The following is a 17,683-nucleotide window of genomic DNA, read 5'->3' on the forward strand; positions in this document are numbered from 1 at the left end:
TTTATTAAATGGACAATTTGCTGCATCAATGGAATTTTTTTTTTCTTGGGGAGAGAGAGGGGGGGGGGGGCAGATTTTGCAAGTATCGTGCTCCGCATGACGTCTTCTTGTTTGTTTGCTTCCTCAACACATTTATATCTGTTTCTTTGTTTCCTCGCCACATTTATATCTGTTTCTTTGTTTCCTCGCCACATTTATATCTGTTTCTTTGTTTCCTCACCATATTTATATCTGTTTCTTTGTTTCCTCGCCACATTTATATCTGTTTCTTTGTTTCCTCGCCACATTTATATCTGTTTCTTTGTTTCCTCGCCACATTTATATATGTTTCTTTGTTTCCTCGCCACATTTATATCTGTTTCTTTGTTTCCTCACCACATTTATATCTCTTTCTTTGTTTCCTCACCACATTTATATCTGTTTCTTTGTTTCCTCGCCACATTTATATCTGTTTCTGTGTTTCCTCACCACATTTATATCTTTATCTTTGTTTCCTCACCACATTTATATCTGTTTCTTTGTTTCCTCGCCACATTTATATCTGTTTCTTTGTTTCCTCACCACATTTATATCTGTTTCTTTGTTTCCTCGCCACATTTATATCTGTTTCTTTGTTTCCTCGCCACATTTATATCTGTTTCTTTGTTTCCTCGCCACATTTATATCTCTTTCTTTGTTTCCTCACCACATTTATATCTGTTTCTTTGTTTCCTCACCACATTTATATCTTTATCTTTGTTTCCTCACCACATTTATATCTGTTTCTTTGTTTCCTCGCCACATTTATATCTGTTTCTTTGTTTCCTCGCCACATTTATATCTGTTTCTTTGTTTCCTCGCCACATTTATATCTGTTTCTTTGTTTCCTCGCCACATTTATATCTGTTTCTTTGTTTCCTCGCCACATTTATATCTCTTTCTTTGTTTCCTCGCCACATTTATATCTCTTTCTTTGTTCCCTCACCACATTTATATCTGTTTCTTTGTTTCCTCGCCACATTTATATCTGTTTCTTTGTTTCCTCGCCACATTTATATCTCTTTCTTTGTTTCCTCGCCACATTTATATCTGTTTCTTTGTTTCCTCACCACATTTATATCTTTATCTTTGTTTCCTCACCACATTTATATCTGTTTCTTTGTTTCCTCGCCACATTTATATCTGTTTCTTTGTTTCCTCGCCACATTTAGATCTGTTTCTTTGTTTCCTCGCCACATTTATATCTGTTTCTTTGTTTCCTCGCCACATTTATATCTGTTTCTTTGTTTCCTCGCCACATTTATATCTGTTTCTTTGTTTCCTCACCACATTTATATCTTTATCTTTGTTTCCTCACCACATTTATATCTGTTTCTTTGTTTCCTCGCCACATTTATATCTGTTTCTTTGTTTCCTCGCCACATTTATATCTGTTTCTTTGTTTCCTCGCCACATTTATATCTGTTTCTTTGTTTCCTCGCCACATTTATATCTGTTTCTTTGTTTCCTCGCCACATTTATATCTGTTTCTTTGTTTCCTCACCACATTTATATCTGTTTCTTTGTTTCCTCGCCACATTTATATCTGTTTCTTTGTTTCCTCGCCACATTTATATCTGTTTCTTTGTTTCCTCGCCACATTTATATCTCTTTCTTTGTTTCCTCACCACATTTATATCTGTTTCTTTGTTTCCTCGCCACATTTATATCTGTTTCTTTGTTTCCTCGCCACATTTATATCTGTTTCTTTGTTTCCTCGCCACATTTATATCTGTTTCTTTGTTTCCTCGCCACATTTATATCTTTCTTTGTTTCCTCACCACATTTATATCTGTTTATTTGTTTCCTCACCACATTTATATCTTTTTCTTTGTTTCCTCACCACATTTATATCTGTTTCTTTGTTTCCTCGCCACATTTATATCTGTTTCTTTGTTTCCTCGCCACATTTATATCTGTTTCTTTGTTTCCTCGCCACATTTATATCTTTCTTTGTTTCCTCACCACATTTATATCTGTTTCTTTGTTTCCTCACCACATTTATATCTGTTTCTTTGTTTCCTCACCACATTTATATCTGTTTCTTTGTTTCCTCACCACATTTATATCTTTATCTTTGTTTCCTCACCACATTTATATCTGTTTCTTTGTTTCCTCACCACATTTATATCTGTTTCTTTGTTTCCTCACCACATTTATATCTGTTTCTTTGTTTCCTCACCACATTTATATCTGTTTCTTTGTTTCCTCACCACATTTATATCTGTTTCTTTGTTTCCTCACCACATTTATATCTTTGTTTGTTTCTTTGTTTCCTCACCACATTTATATCTTTGTTTGTTTCATTGTTTCCTCACCAAATTTATATCTTTGTTTGTTTTTGTTTCCTCACCACATTTATATCTTTGTTTGTTTCCTCGCCACATTTATATCTTTTCCTCACCACATTTATATCGTTGTTTGTTTCTTTGCTTGTTTCCTCGCCACATTTATATCTTTGTTTGTTTCTTCACCACATTTATATATTTGTATTTTTTTGTTTGTTTCCTCGCCATATTTATGTCTTTGTTTGTTTCTTTGTTTCCTCACCACATTTATATCTTTGTTTGTTTCTTTGTTTCCTCACCACATATATATCTTTGTTTTTCTTTGTTTCCTCACCACATATATATCTTTGTTTGTTTCTTTGTTTCCTCACCACATTTATATCTTTGTTTGTTTCTTTGTTTGTTTCCTCGCCACATTTATATCTTTTCCTCACCGCATTTATATTGTTGTTTGTTTCTTTGCTTGTTTCCTCGCCACATTTATATCTTTGTTTGTTTCATTGTTTGTTTCCTCACCACATTTATATATATATATATATTTTTTTGGTTGTTTGTTTCCTCGCCATATTTATATCTTTGTTTGTTTCTTTGTTTCCTCACCACATTTATATCTTTGTTTGTTTCTTTGTTTCCTCACCACATATATATCTTTGTTTGTTTCTTTGTTTCCTCACCACATATATATCTTTGTTTGTTTATTTGTTTCCTCACCACATTTATATCTTTGTTTCCTCACCACATTTATATCTTTGTTTGTTTTTTTGCTTGTTTCCTCGCCACATTTATATCTTTTCCTCGCCACATTTATATCTTTGTTTGTTTCTTTGCTTGTTTCCTCACGGCATTTATATCTTTGTTTGTTTCCTCACCACATTTATAACTTTGCTTGTTTCCTCACCACATTTATATCTTTGTTTGTTTCTTTGCTTGTTTCCTCAGCACATTTATAACTTTGCTTGTTTCCTCACCACATTTATATCTTTGTTTGTTTCCTCACCACATTTATAACTTTGCTTGTTTCCTCACCACATTTATAACTTTGCTTGTTTCCTCACCACATTTATAACTTTGTTTGTTTCCTCACCACATTTATAACTTTGCTTGTTTCCTCACCACATTTATATCTTTGTTTGTTTCTTTGCTTGTTTCCTCAGCACATTTATAACTTTGCTTGTTTCCTCACCACATTTATATCTTTGTTTGTTTCCTCACCACATTTATAACTTTGCTTGTTTCCTCACCACATTTATATCTTTGTTTGTTTCCTCACCACATTTATATCTTTGTTTGTTTCCTCACCACATTTATAACTTTGCTTGTTTCCTCACCACATTTATATCTTTGTTTGTTTCTTTGCTTGTTTCCTCAGCACATTTATAACTTTGCTTGTTTCCTCACCACATTTATATCTTTGTTTGTTTCCTCACCACATTTATAACTTTGCTTGTTTCCTCACCACATTTATAACTTTGCTTGTTTCCTCACCACATTTATATCTTTGTTTGTTTCCTCACCACATTTATAACTTTGCTTGTTTCCTCACCACATTTATATCTTTGTTTGTTTCTTTGCTTGTTTCCTCAGCACATTTATAACTTTGCTTGTTTCCTCACCACATTTATATCTTTGTTTGTTTCCTCACCACATTTATAACTTTGCTTGTTTCCTCACCACATTTATAACTTTGCTTGTTTCCTCACCACATTTATATCTTTGTTTCTTTGTTTGTTTCCTCACCACATTTATAACTTTGCTTGTTTCCTCACCACATTTATAACTTTGTTTGTTTCCTCACCACATTTATAACTTTGCTTGTTTCCTCACCACATTTATAACTTTGCTTGTTTCCTCACCACATTTATATCTTTGTTTGTTTCCTCACCACATTTATATCTTTGTTTGTTTCCTCACCACATTTATATCTTTGTTTCTTTGTTTGTTTCCTCACCACATTTATAACTTTGCTTGTTTCCTCACCACATTTATAACTTTGCTTGTTTCCTCACCACATTTATATCTTTGTTTCTTTGTTTGTTTCCTCAGCACATTTATAACTTTGTTTCCTCCCCACATTTATAACTTTGTTTGTTTCCTCCCCACATTTATAACTTTGTTTGTTTCCTCCCCACATTTATAACTTTGCTTGTTTCCTCACCACATTTATAACTTTGCTTGTTTCCTCACCACATTTATATCTTTGTTTGTTTCCTCCCCACATTTATATCTTTGTTTGTTTCCTCACCACATTTATATCTTTGTTTCTTTGTTTGTTTCCTCCCCACATTTATAACTTTGCTTGTTTCCTCACCACATTTATAACTTTGCTTGTTTCCTCACCACATTTATATCTTTGTTTCTTTGTTTGTTTCCTCAGCACATTTATAACTTTGTTTGTTTCCTCCCCACATTTATAACTTTGCTTGTTTCCTCACCACATTTATAACTTTGCTTGTTTCCTCACCACATTTATAACTTTGTTTGTTTCCTCACCACATTTATAACTTTGCTTGTTTCCTCCCCACATTTATATCTTTGTTTGTTTCCTCACCACATTTATATCTTTGTTTGTTTCCTCACCACATTTATAACTTTGCTTGTTTCCTCACCACATTTATAACTTTGCTTGTTTCCTCACCACATTTATATCTTTGTTTGTTTCTTTGCTTGTTTCCTCACCACATTTATATCTTTGTTTGTTTCCTCACCACATTTATAACTTTGCTTGTTTCCTCACCACATTTATATCTTTGTTTGTTTCCTCACCACATTTATAACTTTGCTTGTTTCCTCACCACATTTATAACTTTGCTTGTTTCCTCACCACATTTATATCTTTGTTTCTTTGTTTGTTTCCTCAGCACATTTATAACTTTGTTTGTTTCCTCCCCACATTTATAACTTTGCTTGTTTCCTCACCACATTTATAACTTTGTTTGTTTGTTTGTTTCCTCAGCACATTTATAACTTTGTTTGTTTCCTCCCCACATTTATATCTTTGTTTCTTTGTTTGTTTCCTCAGCACATTTATAACTTTGTTTGTTTCCTCCCCACATTTATAACTTTGTTTGTTTGTTTGTTTCCTCAGCACATTTATAACTTTGTTTGTTTCCTCACCACATTTATATCTTTGTTTCTTTGTTTGTTTCCTCAGCACATTTATAACTTTGTTTGTTTCCTCACCACATTTATATCTTTGTTTGTTTCCTCACCACATTTATAACTTTGTTTGTTTGTTTGTTTCCTCAGCACATTTATAACTTTGTTTGTTTCCTCACCACATTTATATCTTTGTTTCTTTGTTTGTTTCCTCAGCACATTTATAACTTTGTTTGTTTCCTCCCCACATTTATATCTTTGTTTCTTTGTTTGTTTCCTCAGCACATTTATAACTTTGTTTGTTTCCTCCCCACATTTATAACTTTGTTTGTTTGTTTGTTTCCTCAGCACATTTATAACTTTGTTTGTTTCCTCACCACATTTATATCTTTGTTTCTTTGTTTGTTTCCTCAGCACATTTATAACTTTGCTTGTTTCCTCACCACATTTATATCTTTGTTTGTTTCTTTGCTTGTTTCCTCACCACATTTATAACTTTGCTTGTTTCCTCACCACATTTATAACTTTGCTTGTTTCCTCACCACATTTATAACTTTGCTTGTTTCCTCACCACATTTATATCTTTGTTTGTTTCCTCACCACATTTATAACTTTGTTTGTTTCCTCCCCACATTTATATCTTTGTTTGTTTCCTCACCACATTTATAACTTTGCTTGTTTCCTCACCACATTTATAACTTTGCTTGTTTCCTCACCACATTTATAACTTTGTTTGTTTCCTCACCACATTTATAACTTTGCTTGTTTCCTCCCCACATTTATATCTTTGTTTGTTTCCTCACCACATTTATAACTTTGTTTGTTTCCTCAGCACATTTATAACTTTGTTTGTTTCCTCCCCACATTTATAACTTTGTTTGTTTCCTCAGCACATTTATAACTTTGTTTGTTTCCTCAGCACATTTATAACTTTGTTTGTTTCCTCAGCACATTTATATCTTTGTTTGTTTCCTCACCACATTTATAACTTTGTTTGTTTCCTCAGCACATTTATAACTTTGTTTGTTTCCTCCCCACATTTATAACTTTGTTTGTTTCCTCCCCACATTTATAACTTTGTTTGTTTCCTCAGCACATTTATAACTTTGTTTGTTTCCTCAGCACATTTATAACTTTGTTTGTTTCCTCCCCACATTTATATCTTTGCTTGTTTCCTCACCACATTTATAACTTTGTTTGTTTCCTCACCACATTTATATCTTTGTTTCTTTGTTTGTTTCCTCACCACATTTATAACTTTGCTTGTTTCCTCACCACATTTATATCTTTGTTTGTTTCTTTGTTTGTTTCCTCACCACATTTATAACTTTGCTTGTTTCCTCACCACATTTATATCTTTGTTTGTTTCCTCCCCACATTTATAACTTTGTTTGTTTCCTCCCCACATTTATAACTTTGTTTGTTTCCTCCCCACATTTATAACTTTGTTTGTTTCCTCCCCACATTTATAACTTTGCTTGTTTCCTCACCACATTTATAACTTTGCTTGTTTCCTCACCACATTTATAACTTTGCTTGTTTCCTCACCACATTTATAACTTTGTTTGTTTCCTCACCACATTTATAACTTTGCTTGTTTCCTCACCACATTTATAACTTTGTTTGTTTCCTCACCACATTTATAACTTTGTTTGTTTCCTCACCACATTTATATCTTTGTTTGTTTCCTCACCACATTTATAACTTTGCTTGTTTCCTCACCACATTTATAACTTTGCTTGTTTCCTCACCACATTTATATCTTTGTTTGTTTCTTTGCTTGTTTCCTCACCACATTTATATCTTTGCTTGTTTCCTCACCACATTTATAACTTTGCTTGTTTCCTCACCACATTTATATCTTTGTTTGTTTCTTTGCTTGTTTCCTCACCACATTTATATCTTTGTTTGTTTCCTCACCACATTTATAACTTTGCTTGTTTCCTCACCACATTTATAACTTTGCTTGTTTCCTCACCACATTTATAACTTTGCTTGTTTCCTCACCACATTTATATCTTTGTTTGTTTCTTTGCTTGTTTCCTCACCACATTTATATCTTTGCTTGTTTCCTCACCACATTTATAACTTTGCTTGTTTCCTCACCACATTTATATCTTTGTTTGTTTCTTTGCTTGTTTCCTCACCACATTTATATCTTTGTTTGTTTCCTCACCACATTTATATCTTTGTTTGTTTCCTCACCACATTTATATCTTTGTTTGTTTCTTTGCTTGTTTCCTCACCACATTTATATCTTTGCTTGTTTCCTCACCACATTTATATCTTTGCTTGTTTCCTCACCACATTTATATCTTTTTCTTTGTTTCCTCACCATATTTCTATATTTGTTTGCTTGTTTCTTTGTTTCCTCATCACATTTATATCTTTCTTTGCTTGTTTCTTTCTTTTGTTTGTTTCTTTGTTTGTTTCTTTGTTTGTTTCCTCACCACATTTATAACTTTGTTTGTTTCCTCCCCACATTTATAACTTTGCTTGTTTCCTCACCACATTTATAACTTTGCTTGTTTCCTCACCACATTTATAACTTTGTTTGTTTCCTCACCACATTTATAACTTTGCTTGTTTCCTCCCCACATTTATATCTTTGTTTGTTTCCTCACCACATTTATAACTTTGCTTGTTTCCTCACCACATTTATAACTTTGCTTGTTTCCTCACCACATTTATATCTTTGTTTGTTTCTTTGCTTGTTTCCTCACCACATTTATATCTTTGCTTGTTTCCTCACCACATTTATAACTTTGCTTGTTTCCTCACCACATTTATATCTTTGTTTGTTTCTTTGCTTGTTTCCTCACCACATTTATATCTTTGTTTGTTTCCTCACCACATTTATAACTTTGCTTGTTTCCTCACCACATTTATAACTTTGCTTGTTTCCTCACCACATTTATATCTTTGTTTGTTTCTTTGCTTGTTTCCTCACCACATTTATAACTTTGCTTGTTTCCTCACCACATTTATAACTTTGCTTGTTTCCTCACCACATTTATATCTTTGTTTGTTTCTTTGCTTGTTTCCTCACCACATTTATAACTTTGCTTGTTTCCTCACCACATTTATATCTTTGTTTGTTTCCTCACCACATTTATAACTTTGCTTGTTTCCTCACCACATTTATAACTTTGTTTGTTTCCTCACCACATTTATAACTTTGCTTGTTTCCTCACCACATTTATAACTTTGCTTGTTTCCTCACCACATTTATATCTTTGTTTGTTTCTTTGCTTGTTTCCTCACCACATTTATATCTTTGCTTGTTTCCTCACCACATTTATAACTTTGCTTGTTTCCTCACCACATTTATATCTTTGTTTGTTTCTTTGCTTGTTTCCTCAGCACATTTATAACTTTGCTTGTTTCCTCACCACATTTATAACTTTGCTTGTTTCCTCACCACATTTATATCTTTGTTTGTTTCCTCACCACATTTATAACTTTGCTTGTTTCCTCACCACATTTATATCTTTGCTTGTTTCCTCACCACATTTATATCTTTGTTTGTTTCCTCACCACATTTATAACTTTGCTTGTTTCCTCACCACATTTATTTCTTTGTTTGTTTCCTCACCACATTTATAACTTTGCTTGTTTCCTCACCACATTTATAACTTTGCTTGTTTCCTCACCACATTTATATCTTTGTTTGTTTCTTTGCTTGTTTCCTCACCACATTTATATCTTTGTTTGTTTCCTCACCACATTTATATCTTTGTTTCTTTGTTTGTTTCCTCAGCACATTTATAACTTTGCTTGTTTTCTCACCACATTTATAACTTTGCTTGTTTCCTCACCACATTTATATCTTTGTTTGTTTCCTCACCACATTTATATCTTTGTTTGTTTCCTCACCACATTTATATCTTTGTTTGTTTCCTCACCACATTTATATCTTTGTTTGTTTCCTCACCACATTTATATCTTTGTTTGTTTCCTCACCACATTTATAACTTTGCTTGTTTCCTCACCACATTTATATCTTTGTTTGTTTCCTCACCACATTTATATCTTTGTTTGTTTCCTCACCACATTTATAACTTTGCTTGTTTCCTCACCACATTTATATCTTTGCTTGTTTCCTCACCACATTTATAACTTTGCTTGTTTCCTCACCACATTTATATCTTTGTTTGTTTCCTCACCACATTTATAACTTTGCTTGTTTCCTCACCACATTTATATCTTTGTTTGTTTCCTCACCACATTTATATCTTTGCTTGTTTCCTCACCACATTTATATCTTTGCTTGTTTCCTCACCACATTTATAACTTTGCTTGTTTCCTCACCACATTTATATCTTTGTTTGTTTCCTCACCACATTTATAACTTTGCTTGTTTCCTCACCACATTTATATCTTTGTTTGTTTCCTCACCACATTTATATCTTTGCTTGTTTCCTCACCACATTTATATCTTTGCTTGTTTCCTCACCACATTTATATCTTTGTTTGTTTCCTCACCACATTTATATCTTTGCTTGTTTCCTCACCACATTTATATCTTTGCTTGTTTCCTCACCACATTTATATCTTTGTTTGTTTCCTCACCACATTTATAACTTTGCTTGTTTCCTCACCACATTTATATCTTTGTTTGTTTCCTCACCACATTTATATCTTTGCTTGTTTCCTCACCACATTTATATCTTTGCTTGTTTCCTCACCACATTTATATCTTTGTTTGTTTCCTCACCACATTTATATCTTTGCTTGTTTCCTCACCACATTTATATCTTTGCTTGTTTCCTCACCACATTTATATCTTTGTTTGTTTCCTCACCACATTTATAACTTTGCTTGTTTCCTCACCACATTTATATCTTTGTTTGTTTCCTCACCACATTTATATCTTTGCTTGTTTCCTCACCACATTTATATCTTTGCTTGTTTCCTCACCACATTTATAACTTTGCTTGTTTCCTCACCACATTTATATCTTTGTTTGTTTCCTCACCACATTTATATCTTTGTTTGTTTCCTCACCACATTTATAACTTTGCTTGTTTCCTCACCACATTTATAACTTTGCTTGTTTCCTCACCACATTTATAACTTTGTTTGTTTCCTCACCACATTTATATCTTTGCTTGTTTCCTCACCACATTTATATCTTTGCTTGTTTCCTCACCACATTTATATCTTTGCTTGTTTCCTCACCACATTTATAACTTTGCTTGTTTCCTCACCACATTTATATCTTTGCTTGTTTCCTCACCACATTTATATCTTTGCTTGTTTCCTCACCACATTTATATCTTTGCTTGTTTCCTCACCACATTTATATCTTTGCTTGTTTCCTCACCACATTTATAACTTTGCTTGTTTCCTCACCACATTTATATCTTTGTTTGTTTCCTCACCACATTTATATCTTTGTTTGTTTCCTCACCACATTTATAACTTTGCTTGTTTCCTCACCACATTTATAACTTTGCTTGTTTCCTCACCACATTTATAACTTTGTTTGTTTCCTCACCACATTTATATCTTTGCTTGTTTCCTCACCACATTTATATCTTTGCTTGTTTCCTCACCACATTTATATCTTTGCTTGTTTCCTCACCACATTTATAACTTTGCTTGTTTCCTCACCACATTTATAACTTTGCTTGTTTCCTCACCACATTTATATCTTTGCTTGTTTCCTCACCACATTTATATCTTTTTCTTTGTTTCCTCACCACATTTATATCTTTGCTTGTTTCCTCACCACATTTATATCTTTTTCTTTGTTTCCTCACCACATTTATATCTTTGCTTGTTTCCTCACCACATTTATATCTTTGTTTGTTTTCTCACCACATTTATATCTTTGCTTGTTTCCTCACCACATTTATATCTTTTTCTTTGTTTCCTCACCACATTTATATCTTTGTTTGTTTCCTCACCACATTTATAACTTTGCTTGTTTCCTCACCACATTTATATCTTTGTTTGTTTCCTCACCACATTTATAACTTTGCTTGTTTCCTCACCACATTTCTAACTTTGCTTGTTTCCTCACCACATTTATAACTTTGCTTGTTTCCTCACCACATTTATATCTTTGTTTGTTTCCTCACCACATTTATAACTTTGCTTGTTTCCTCACCACATTTATAACTTTGTTTGTTTCCTCACCACATTTATATCTTTGCTTGTTTCCTCACCACATTTATATCTTTGCTTGTTTCCTCACCACATTTATATCTTTTTCTTTGTTTCCTCACCACATTTATATCTTTGCTTGTTTCCTCACCACATTTATATCTTTTTCTTTGTTTCCTCACCACATTTATATCTTTGCTTGTTTCCTCACCACATTTATATCTTTGTTTGTTTTCTCACCACATTTATATCTTTGCTTGTTTCCTCACCACATTTATATCTTTTTCTTTGTTTCCTCACCACATTTATAACTTTGCTTGTTTCCTCACCACATTTATAACTTTGCTTGTTTCCTCACCACATTTATAACTTTGCTTGTTTCCTCACCACATTTATATCTTTGTTTGTTTCCTCACCACATTTATAACTTTGCTTGTTTCCTCACCACATTTATAACTTTGTTTGTTTCCTCACCACATTTATATCTTTGCTTGTTTCCTCACCACATTTATATCTTTGCTTGTTTCCTCACCACATTTATATCTTTTTCTTTGTTTCCTCACCACATTTATATCTTTGCTTGTTTCCTCACCACATTTATATCTTTTTCTTTGTTTCCTCACCACATTTATATCTTTGCTTGTTTCCTCACCACATTTATATCTTTGTTTGTTTTCTCACCACATTTATATCTTTGCTTGTTTCCTCACCACATTTATATCTTTTTCTTTGTTTCCTCACCACATTTATATCTTTTTCTTTGTTTCCTCACCACATTTATAACTTTGCTTGTTTCCTCACCACATTTATAACTTTGCTTGTTTCCTCACCACATTTATAACTTTGCTTGTTTCCTCACCACATTTATAACTTTGCTTGTTTCCTCACCACATTTATATCTTTGTTTGTTTCCTCACCACATTTATAACTTTGCTTGTTTCCTCACCACATTTATAACTTTGTTTGTTTCCTCACCACATTTATATCTTTGCTTGTTTCCTCACCACATTTATATCTTTGCTTGTTTCCTCACCACATTTATATCTTTTTCTTTGTTTCCTCACCACATTTATATCTTTGCTTGTTTCCTCACCACATTTATATCTTTTTCTTTGTTTCCTCACCACATTTATATCTTTGCTTGTTTCCTCACCACATTTATATCTTTTTCTTTGTTTCCTCACCACATTTATATCTTTGTTTGTTTCCTCACCACATTTATATCTTTGTTTGTTTTCTCACCACATTTATATCTTTGTTTGTTTTCTCACCACATTTATATCTTTCTTTGTTTCCTCACCATATTTCTATATTTGTTTGCTTGTTTCTTTGTTTCCTCATCACATTTATATCTTTCTTTGCTTGTTTCTTTCTTTTGTTTGTTCCCCTGAAATCCCAGAGCCCTTCAATATTGTAAATGTTGGTTTCTAATATTGTGAATGTGAAAACATCTAGATGTGTAAATGCAAGATGTCGTCATTCAAGAGGTTTCTTTGTTGCTGTATTTGTAGTGTGTCAGAGCAAAAAGGAAACAGAGCCCCCCCTTGTCGATGGTGCTGCACATGTACCTGCTTCGGCAATCAAGGGACCACTCAACAGCATCGTATCCCGTGAGTGCTTCACTCGACACAAGGACTTTTATCTCTCATCTCGCATGTTTGGGGGTTTGTAGATCCCATGGTTATGTTTAAACTCCGCAAAGTTTAAACATGTACTTCAGTTATACCTAAGCTGAACACAAAAAGTTGAATACAGGCCGTGTGTGTGTGTGTGTGTGTGTGTGTGTGTGTGTGTGTGCGTGCGTGCGTGCGTGTGTGTGTGTGTGTGTGTGTGTGTGCGTGCGCGCGTGTGTGTGTGTGTGTGTGTGTGTGTGTGCGTGCGTGCGTGTGTGTGTGTGTGTGTGTGTGTGCGTGCGCGTGTGTGTGTGCTTGCGCGTGTGTGTGTGTGTGTGTGTGCGTGTGTGTGTTCATAAAATATTTTGAATGCCCCTCGTAAAATTTTCAGCTTTAAGTGAAAGTGTTGTCTATTTACATTAACATAGCATTGTTTGAACCCATCATTGGTTACCACACGCACTCCATGCACACCATTAGCAAGGGACGACATACATACCCTGTGCACACAGTTGGGACTCTCCACTTCCATGTTGCCTTGCACATCCAACCAGGGCAATCAGGAGGTTTCGACTTGAGGAAGTAAGCTGCGTGTGCCGTATTCATGGCCCGTTCAGTAATGCTGAACCAGTTTATTCACTCGGGTTATACTGGGCGGTTTGCCATTGCTTTCCCAGCAGTAGTTATGACAGGAATTTGTAATTTGTTCATGGTGCCGGAGATAGCTCGCCGACTCTCCGCCAAGTACACCGTGAGATCTTCAACGTCCACCAACTAATGCCAGCATATGGAACACCCATAAAAAAGATCCATTGGAGGAACGGCACACACATTGGGGAATCACACCGCCTGTGGAACACCAGGATGACTGTTTTGGGTTGGTATTCAAACCCAGGCCAAACCGTTATGAGGCGAGTGTGCTACCTCCATGCCATCCTGTCAACCCAAACCAAGTGTATGGAAGTGAATGCTTGTTCAGTTTGTTTGATTTTGTTGTTGTTGTTGTTGTTGTTGTTGTTGTTGTTGTTGTTTTACTGTCTCTCATTTCCTCTGCACAGAGACGAAAGAAGTTGCATCAGGTTGGACACCCCAAAACTCCCCAAAACTGGGTTTGTATTTGTGCAATTATTACCTCCGCCCACCCCAAAGGTGGACGGATGTTATGTTTAATTCTGTATTTGCATAAAATCTCTTATTCTGGCTTGGTGTGTGTGTGTGTGTGTGTGTGTGTGTGTGTGTGTGTGTGTGTGTGTGTGTGTGTGTGTGTGTGTGTGTGTGTGTGTGTGTGTGTGTGTTTAATGCAACATAAAAACGAAAACAAGCATTCAAAGATTACATACCCTCGCCTAGACTTGTTTTGTGGGATTTTATGGTACATATTTTAGATGTACTCACATTGTACATGTACATACTATATAGATGCACTCACATTATACTTGTACATACTTTGTAGACGCACTCACATTCTACATGTACATACTTTATAGACGCACTCACATTCTACTTGTACATACTTTATAGACGCACTCACATTCTACATGTACATACTTTATAGACGCACTCATATTATACTTGTACATACTTTATAGACGCACTCACATTCTACTTGTACATACTTTATAGACGCACTCACATTCTACTTGTACATACTTTATAGACGCACTCATATTCTACTTGTACATACTTTATAGACGCACTCACATTATACTTGTACATACTTTATAGACGCACTCACATTATACTTGTACATACTTTATAGACACACTCACATTCTACTTGTACATACTTTATAGATGCACTCACATTCTACTTGTACATACTTTATAGACGCACTCACATTCTACTTGTACATACTTTATACAACAACAAACAACCCCTCACTGTGCCGCATCCCTTCACCAGCAAACCTTTCATCCTCCTCATCCTTCCCTTTCTTGGAACTCTTCTGCAACATCTGAAACACTATCAACTGCTCTCCCTACCTCCCCCTCTCATCCTTCATCTTACCCTACTCCTCCCCTCCCCTGTCCTGTACCCGATGCTCCCCCTCTCTCTTCATTAACGGTATGGACCTCAAACATCCGGGGCCTTCGCTCAAACCTGACTGATCTCTCCATACAGGTTGCTTCTGACAATCCAGACTTGATCTGCTTAACAGAGACTTTCCTCCTTCAAGATGTCTCTGATTCCTTAATATCTCTTCCTGGTTACTCCCTCCTCCGGTATGATAGACCTGAGCCTCGGCCTGGTGGTGGGGTGGCTATCTTTGTCAAAAACTCTCTTCCTCACTCTCCTTGCACTGCTCTCTTTCCTCCTCACCCGCAGGAGTACCTCTGGTTACGGCTTCCTCTCCGCTCCCACCTTTTGTTCATATGTGTTCTGTACCGTCCCCCAAACAGTGATGACTCCATCTACATTTCAATGTCTGACAACATGGACCAACTTCTATCCACTCATCCCAACTCTCTCTTCCTCATATGTGGTGACTTCAACTGTCATCATGCCACCTGGTTGGGTGTGGGTTCCTCTCTCACTAGTCATGGCACCTCAGCAAAGGACTTCTGCGACTCACTGGGATTGACACAATCTGTCAATTTCCCGACCCGGATCTCAGCCAATGGAGTATCTTCTCTTCTAGACTTGGTTATGACAAACTTCCCTGCTAATGTCTGCTGCTCTTCTTCTGCTCCAATCGGTTCTTCTGATCATGTGCTTGTCAAAGTGGACATCTCTCTGGCCATTCTCAGAGAGCCTCCTCAGCGTCGACGAGTCTGGCATTTCACTCAGGCCGACTGGGACGGTCTTCAAGCAGCCATCAATCGTCTGGATTGGTCTCCCATCTCCACTGCCTCTGACATCAATTCTTCCTGGGAATTCTTCCAAAGCAAACTGATCTCTCTCATGCACAGATTTATCCCATCTCGCCTTCAATTGTCTTACCCTTCCTCCCATCCATGGTACACTGAATCTTGTGGTGAGGCAGTTGCCCTGAAACAACTTGCCTTTGCCTCTGGGAAGGCTAATCCAACTGAAGGAAATCTCAGTTCCTTCCACCAAGCTCGGAACAAGTGTGTGTCTACCCTCAGGAGTGCCAGGAAGCACTATCTCTCCTCACTCAAGAATGAACTCTCAAACCTGTCTCCTTCCTCCAAATCCTGGTGGCGTCTGGTCAAATCCGTTTCTGGTGTTTGTTCCCCCTCCATCCCCTCCCTTACCTCAAATGGCCACACAGTTGACATCGCACGTGACAAAGCCGAATGCCTCAACTCTGTGTTCGCCTCGAAATCCTTAGTCCCAAACCCATCTCTCTCTGTTCCCACCTTTCCCAGTCGAACCCAACTGCTCCTGGACTCTGTGTCCTTCTCTCCTGACAAGGTGGAGGAGTTTTTGTCAAACCTCGACTCTGATTCTGCAACTGGACCAGACGGCATCAGCCCACGGGTCTTAAAATCCTGCTCTGCCGCTCTATCTCACCCTCTCTCTGTTCTTTTCACCCTATCTTTTGCTCAAGGTCATCTGCCAGCATCCTGGAAATCAGCTAACATTACCGCTTTACACAAAAAAGGTGCAAAAACAGATCCTTGCAACTACAGACCAATCAGCCTGCTCCCAATTATCAGCAAAGTCATGGAATCCATCATTGCTTCGGATATGAAATCTTTCCTCTTCTCCAATGGCTTGATCTCTGATCATCAATTTGGTTTCAGACCAGGTCACTCTACTCTGGACATGCTGCTTCTGCTGTCTCAACAATGGATGGAGGTCCTCAATGCCAAACAGGAAATCAGAGCTGTCTCCCTTGACATATCAAGGGCCTTTGATACGGTCTGGCACCCAGCTCTGCTCACCAAACTCTCCTCCTATGGTATCCATGGAAATCTCCATGCATGGCTTGCGGACTTCCTCTCTGGTCGTAGTCAACGTGTGGCCCTGAATGGATTTCTCTCATCTCCCCTTCCTGTTCAGGCTGGAGTTCCCCAAGGAAGTGTGCTGGGCCCTGTGCTTTTTCTGGTCTTTATCAATGATCTCTCTGACTCTCTGGAAAATCCTCTCTATCTCTTTGCTGATGACTCCACTCTCTGCCGCTCCATTCCTCTTCCCTCAGATCGGCAGTCTGCAGCCTCCTCACTCTCTGAAGACCTGGACAAAATCACAGACTGGTCAAACAAGTGGAACATGTCTTTCAATCCTGCCAAATCTCACTCTCTTACTATGTCTCTCCGAAAAGATCGACTGGACAACCCTCCCATCTACTTTCTCAACAATCCTCTCCAAGAAGTTCTGTCACTCAAGCTTTTGGGTCTCACTATCTGCCATGATCTTTCTTGGGAAAACCACATTTCCAAGCTGGCCTCCAAAGCCAGTCGCCGACTGGGCATCCTCCGTCGTGCGAAGTCCTTCCTCGGCACACCTGAGCTCCTCACCACTTACAAGGCTTTCATCCGCAGCTCAATGGAATACTGTTCTCCCCTATGGGCTGGTGCTCCTGCCTCACACCTGGCTCGGCTTCACGCTGTTGAATCCAAAGCTTTCAAAATCATTGGAATCTCCCGCGAT

The 17,683-nt window shown here is 36.5% G+C and overlaps 2 protein-coding genes across 2 annotated transcripts in view; one reads left to right on the forward strand and one right to left on the reverse strand.

The window, feature by feature from the left end:
• Positions 1 to 17,683, reverse strand: part of TSEN2 (tRNA splicing endonuclease subunit 2) — an 841,321-nt gene that overhangs the window by 482,408 nt on the left and 341,230 nt on the right. The gene's annotated exons all lie outside the window — the stretch shown is intronic.
• LOC137425607 (rap guanine nucleotide exchange factor 6) overlaps positions 1 to 17,683 on the forward strand; it is a 159,485-nt gene that overhangs the window by 137,238 nt on the left and 4,564 nt on the right. Inside the window, exons 24-25 of the mRNA XM_078776842.1 lie at positions 13,025 to 13,123; positions 14,185 to 14,235. Of these exons, the coding sequence (XP_078632968.1) occupies positions 13,025 to 13,123; positions 14,185 to 14,235 (150 nt within the window). The remainder of the gene's footprint in view (positions 1 to 13,024; positions 13,124 to 14,184; positions 14,236 to 17,683) is intronic.

The sequence above is a fragment of the Myxine glutinosa genome, chromosome 4, assembly GCF_964187855.1.
Source record: "Myxine glutinosa chromosome 4, kmMyxGlut1.1, whole genome shotgun sequence".
Classification (NCBI taxonomy): Eukaryota; Metazoa; Chordata; class Myxini; order Myxiniformes; family Myxinidae; genus Myxine; species Myxine glutinosa.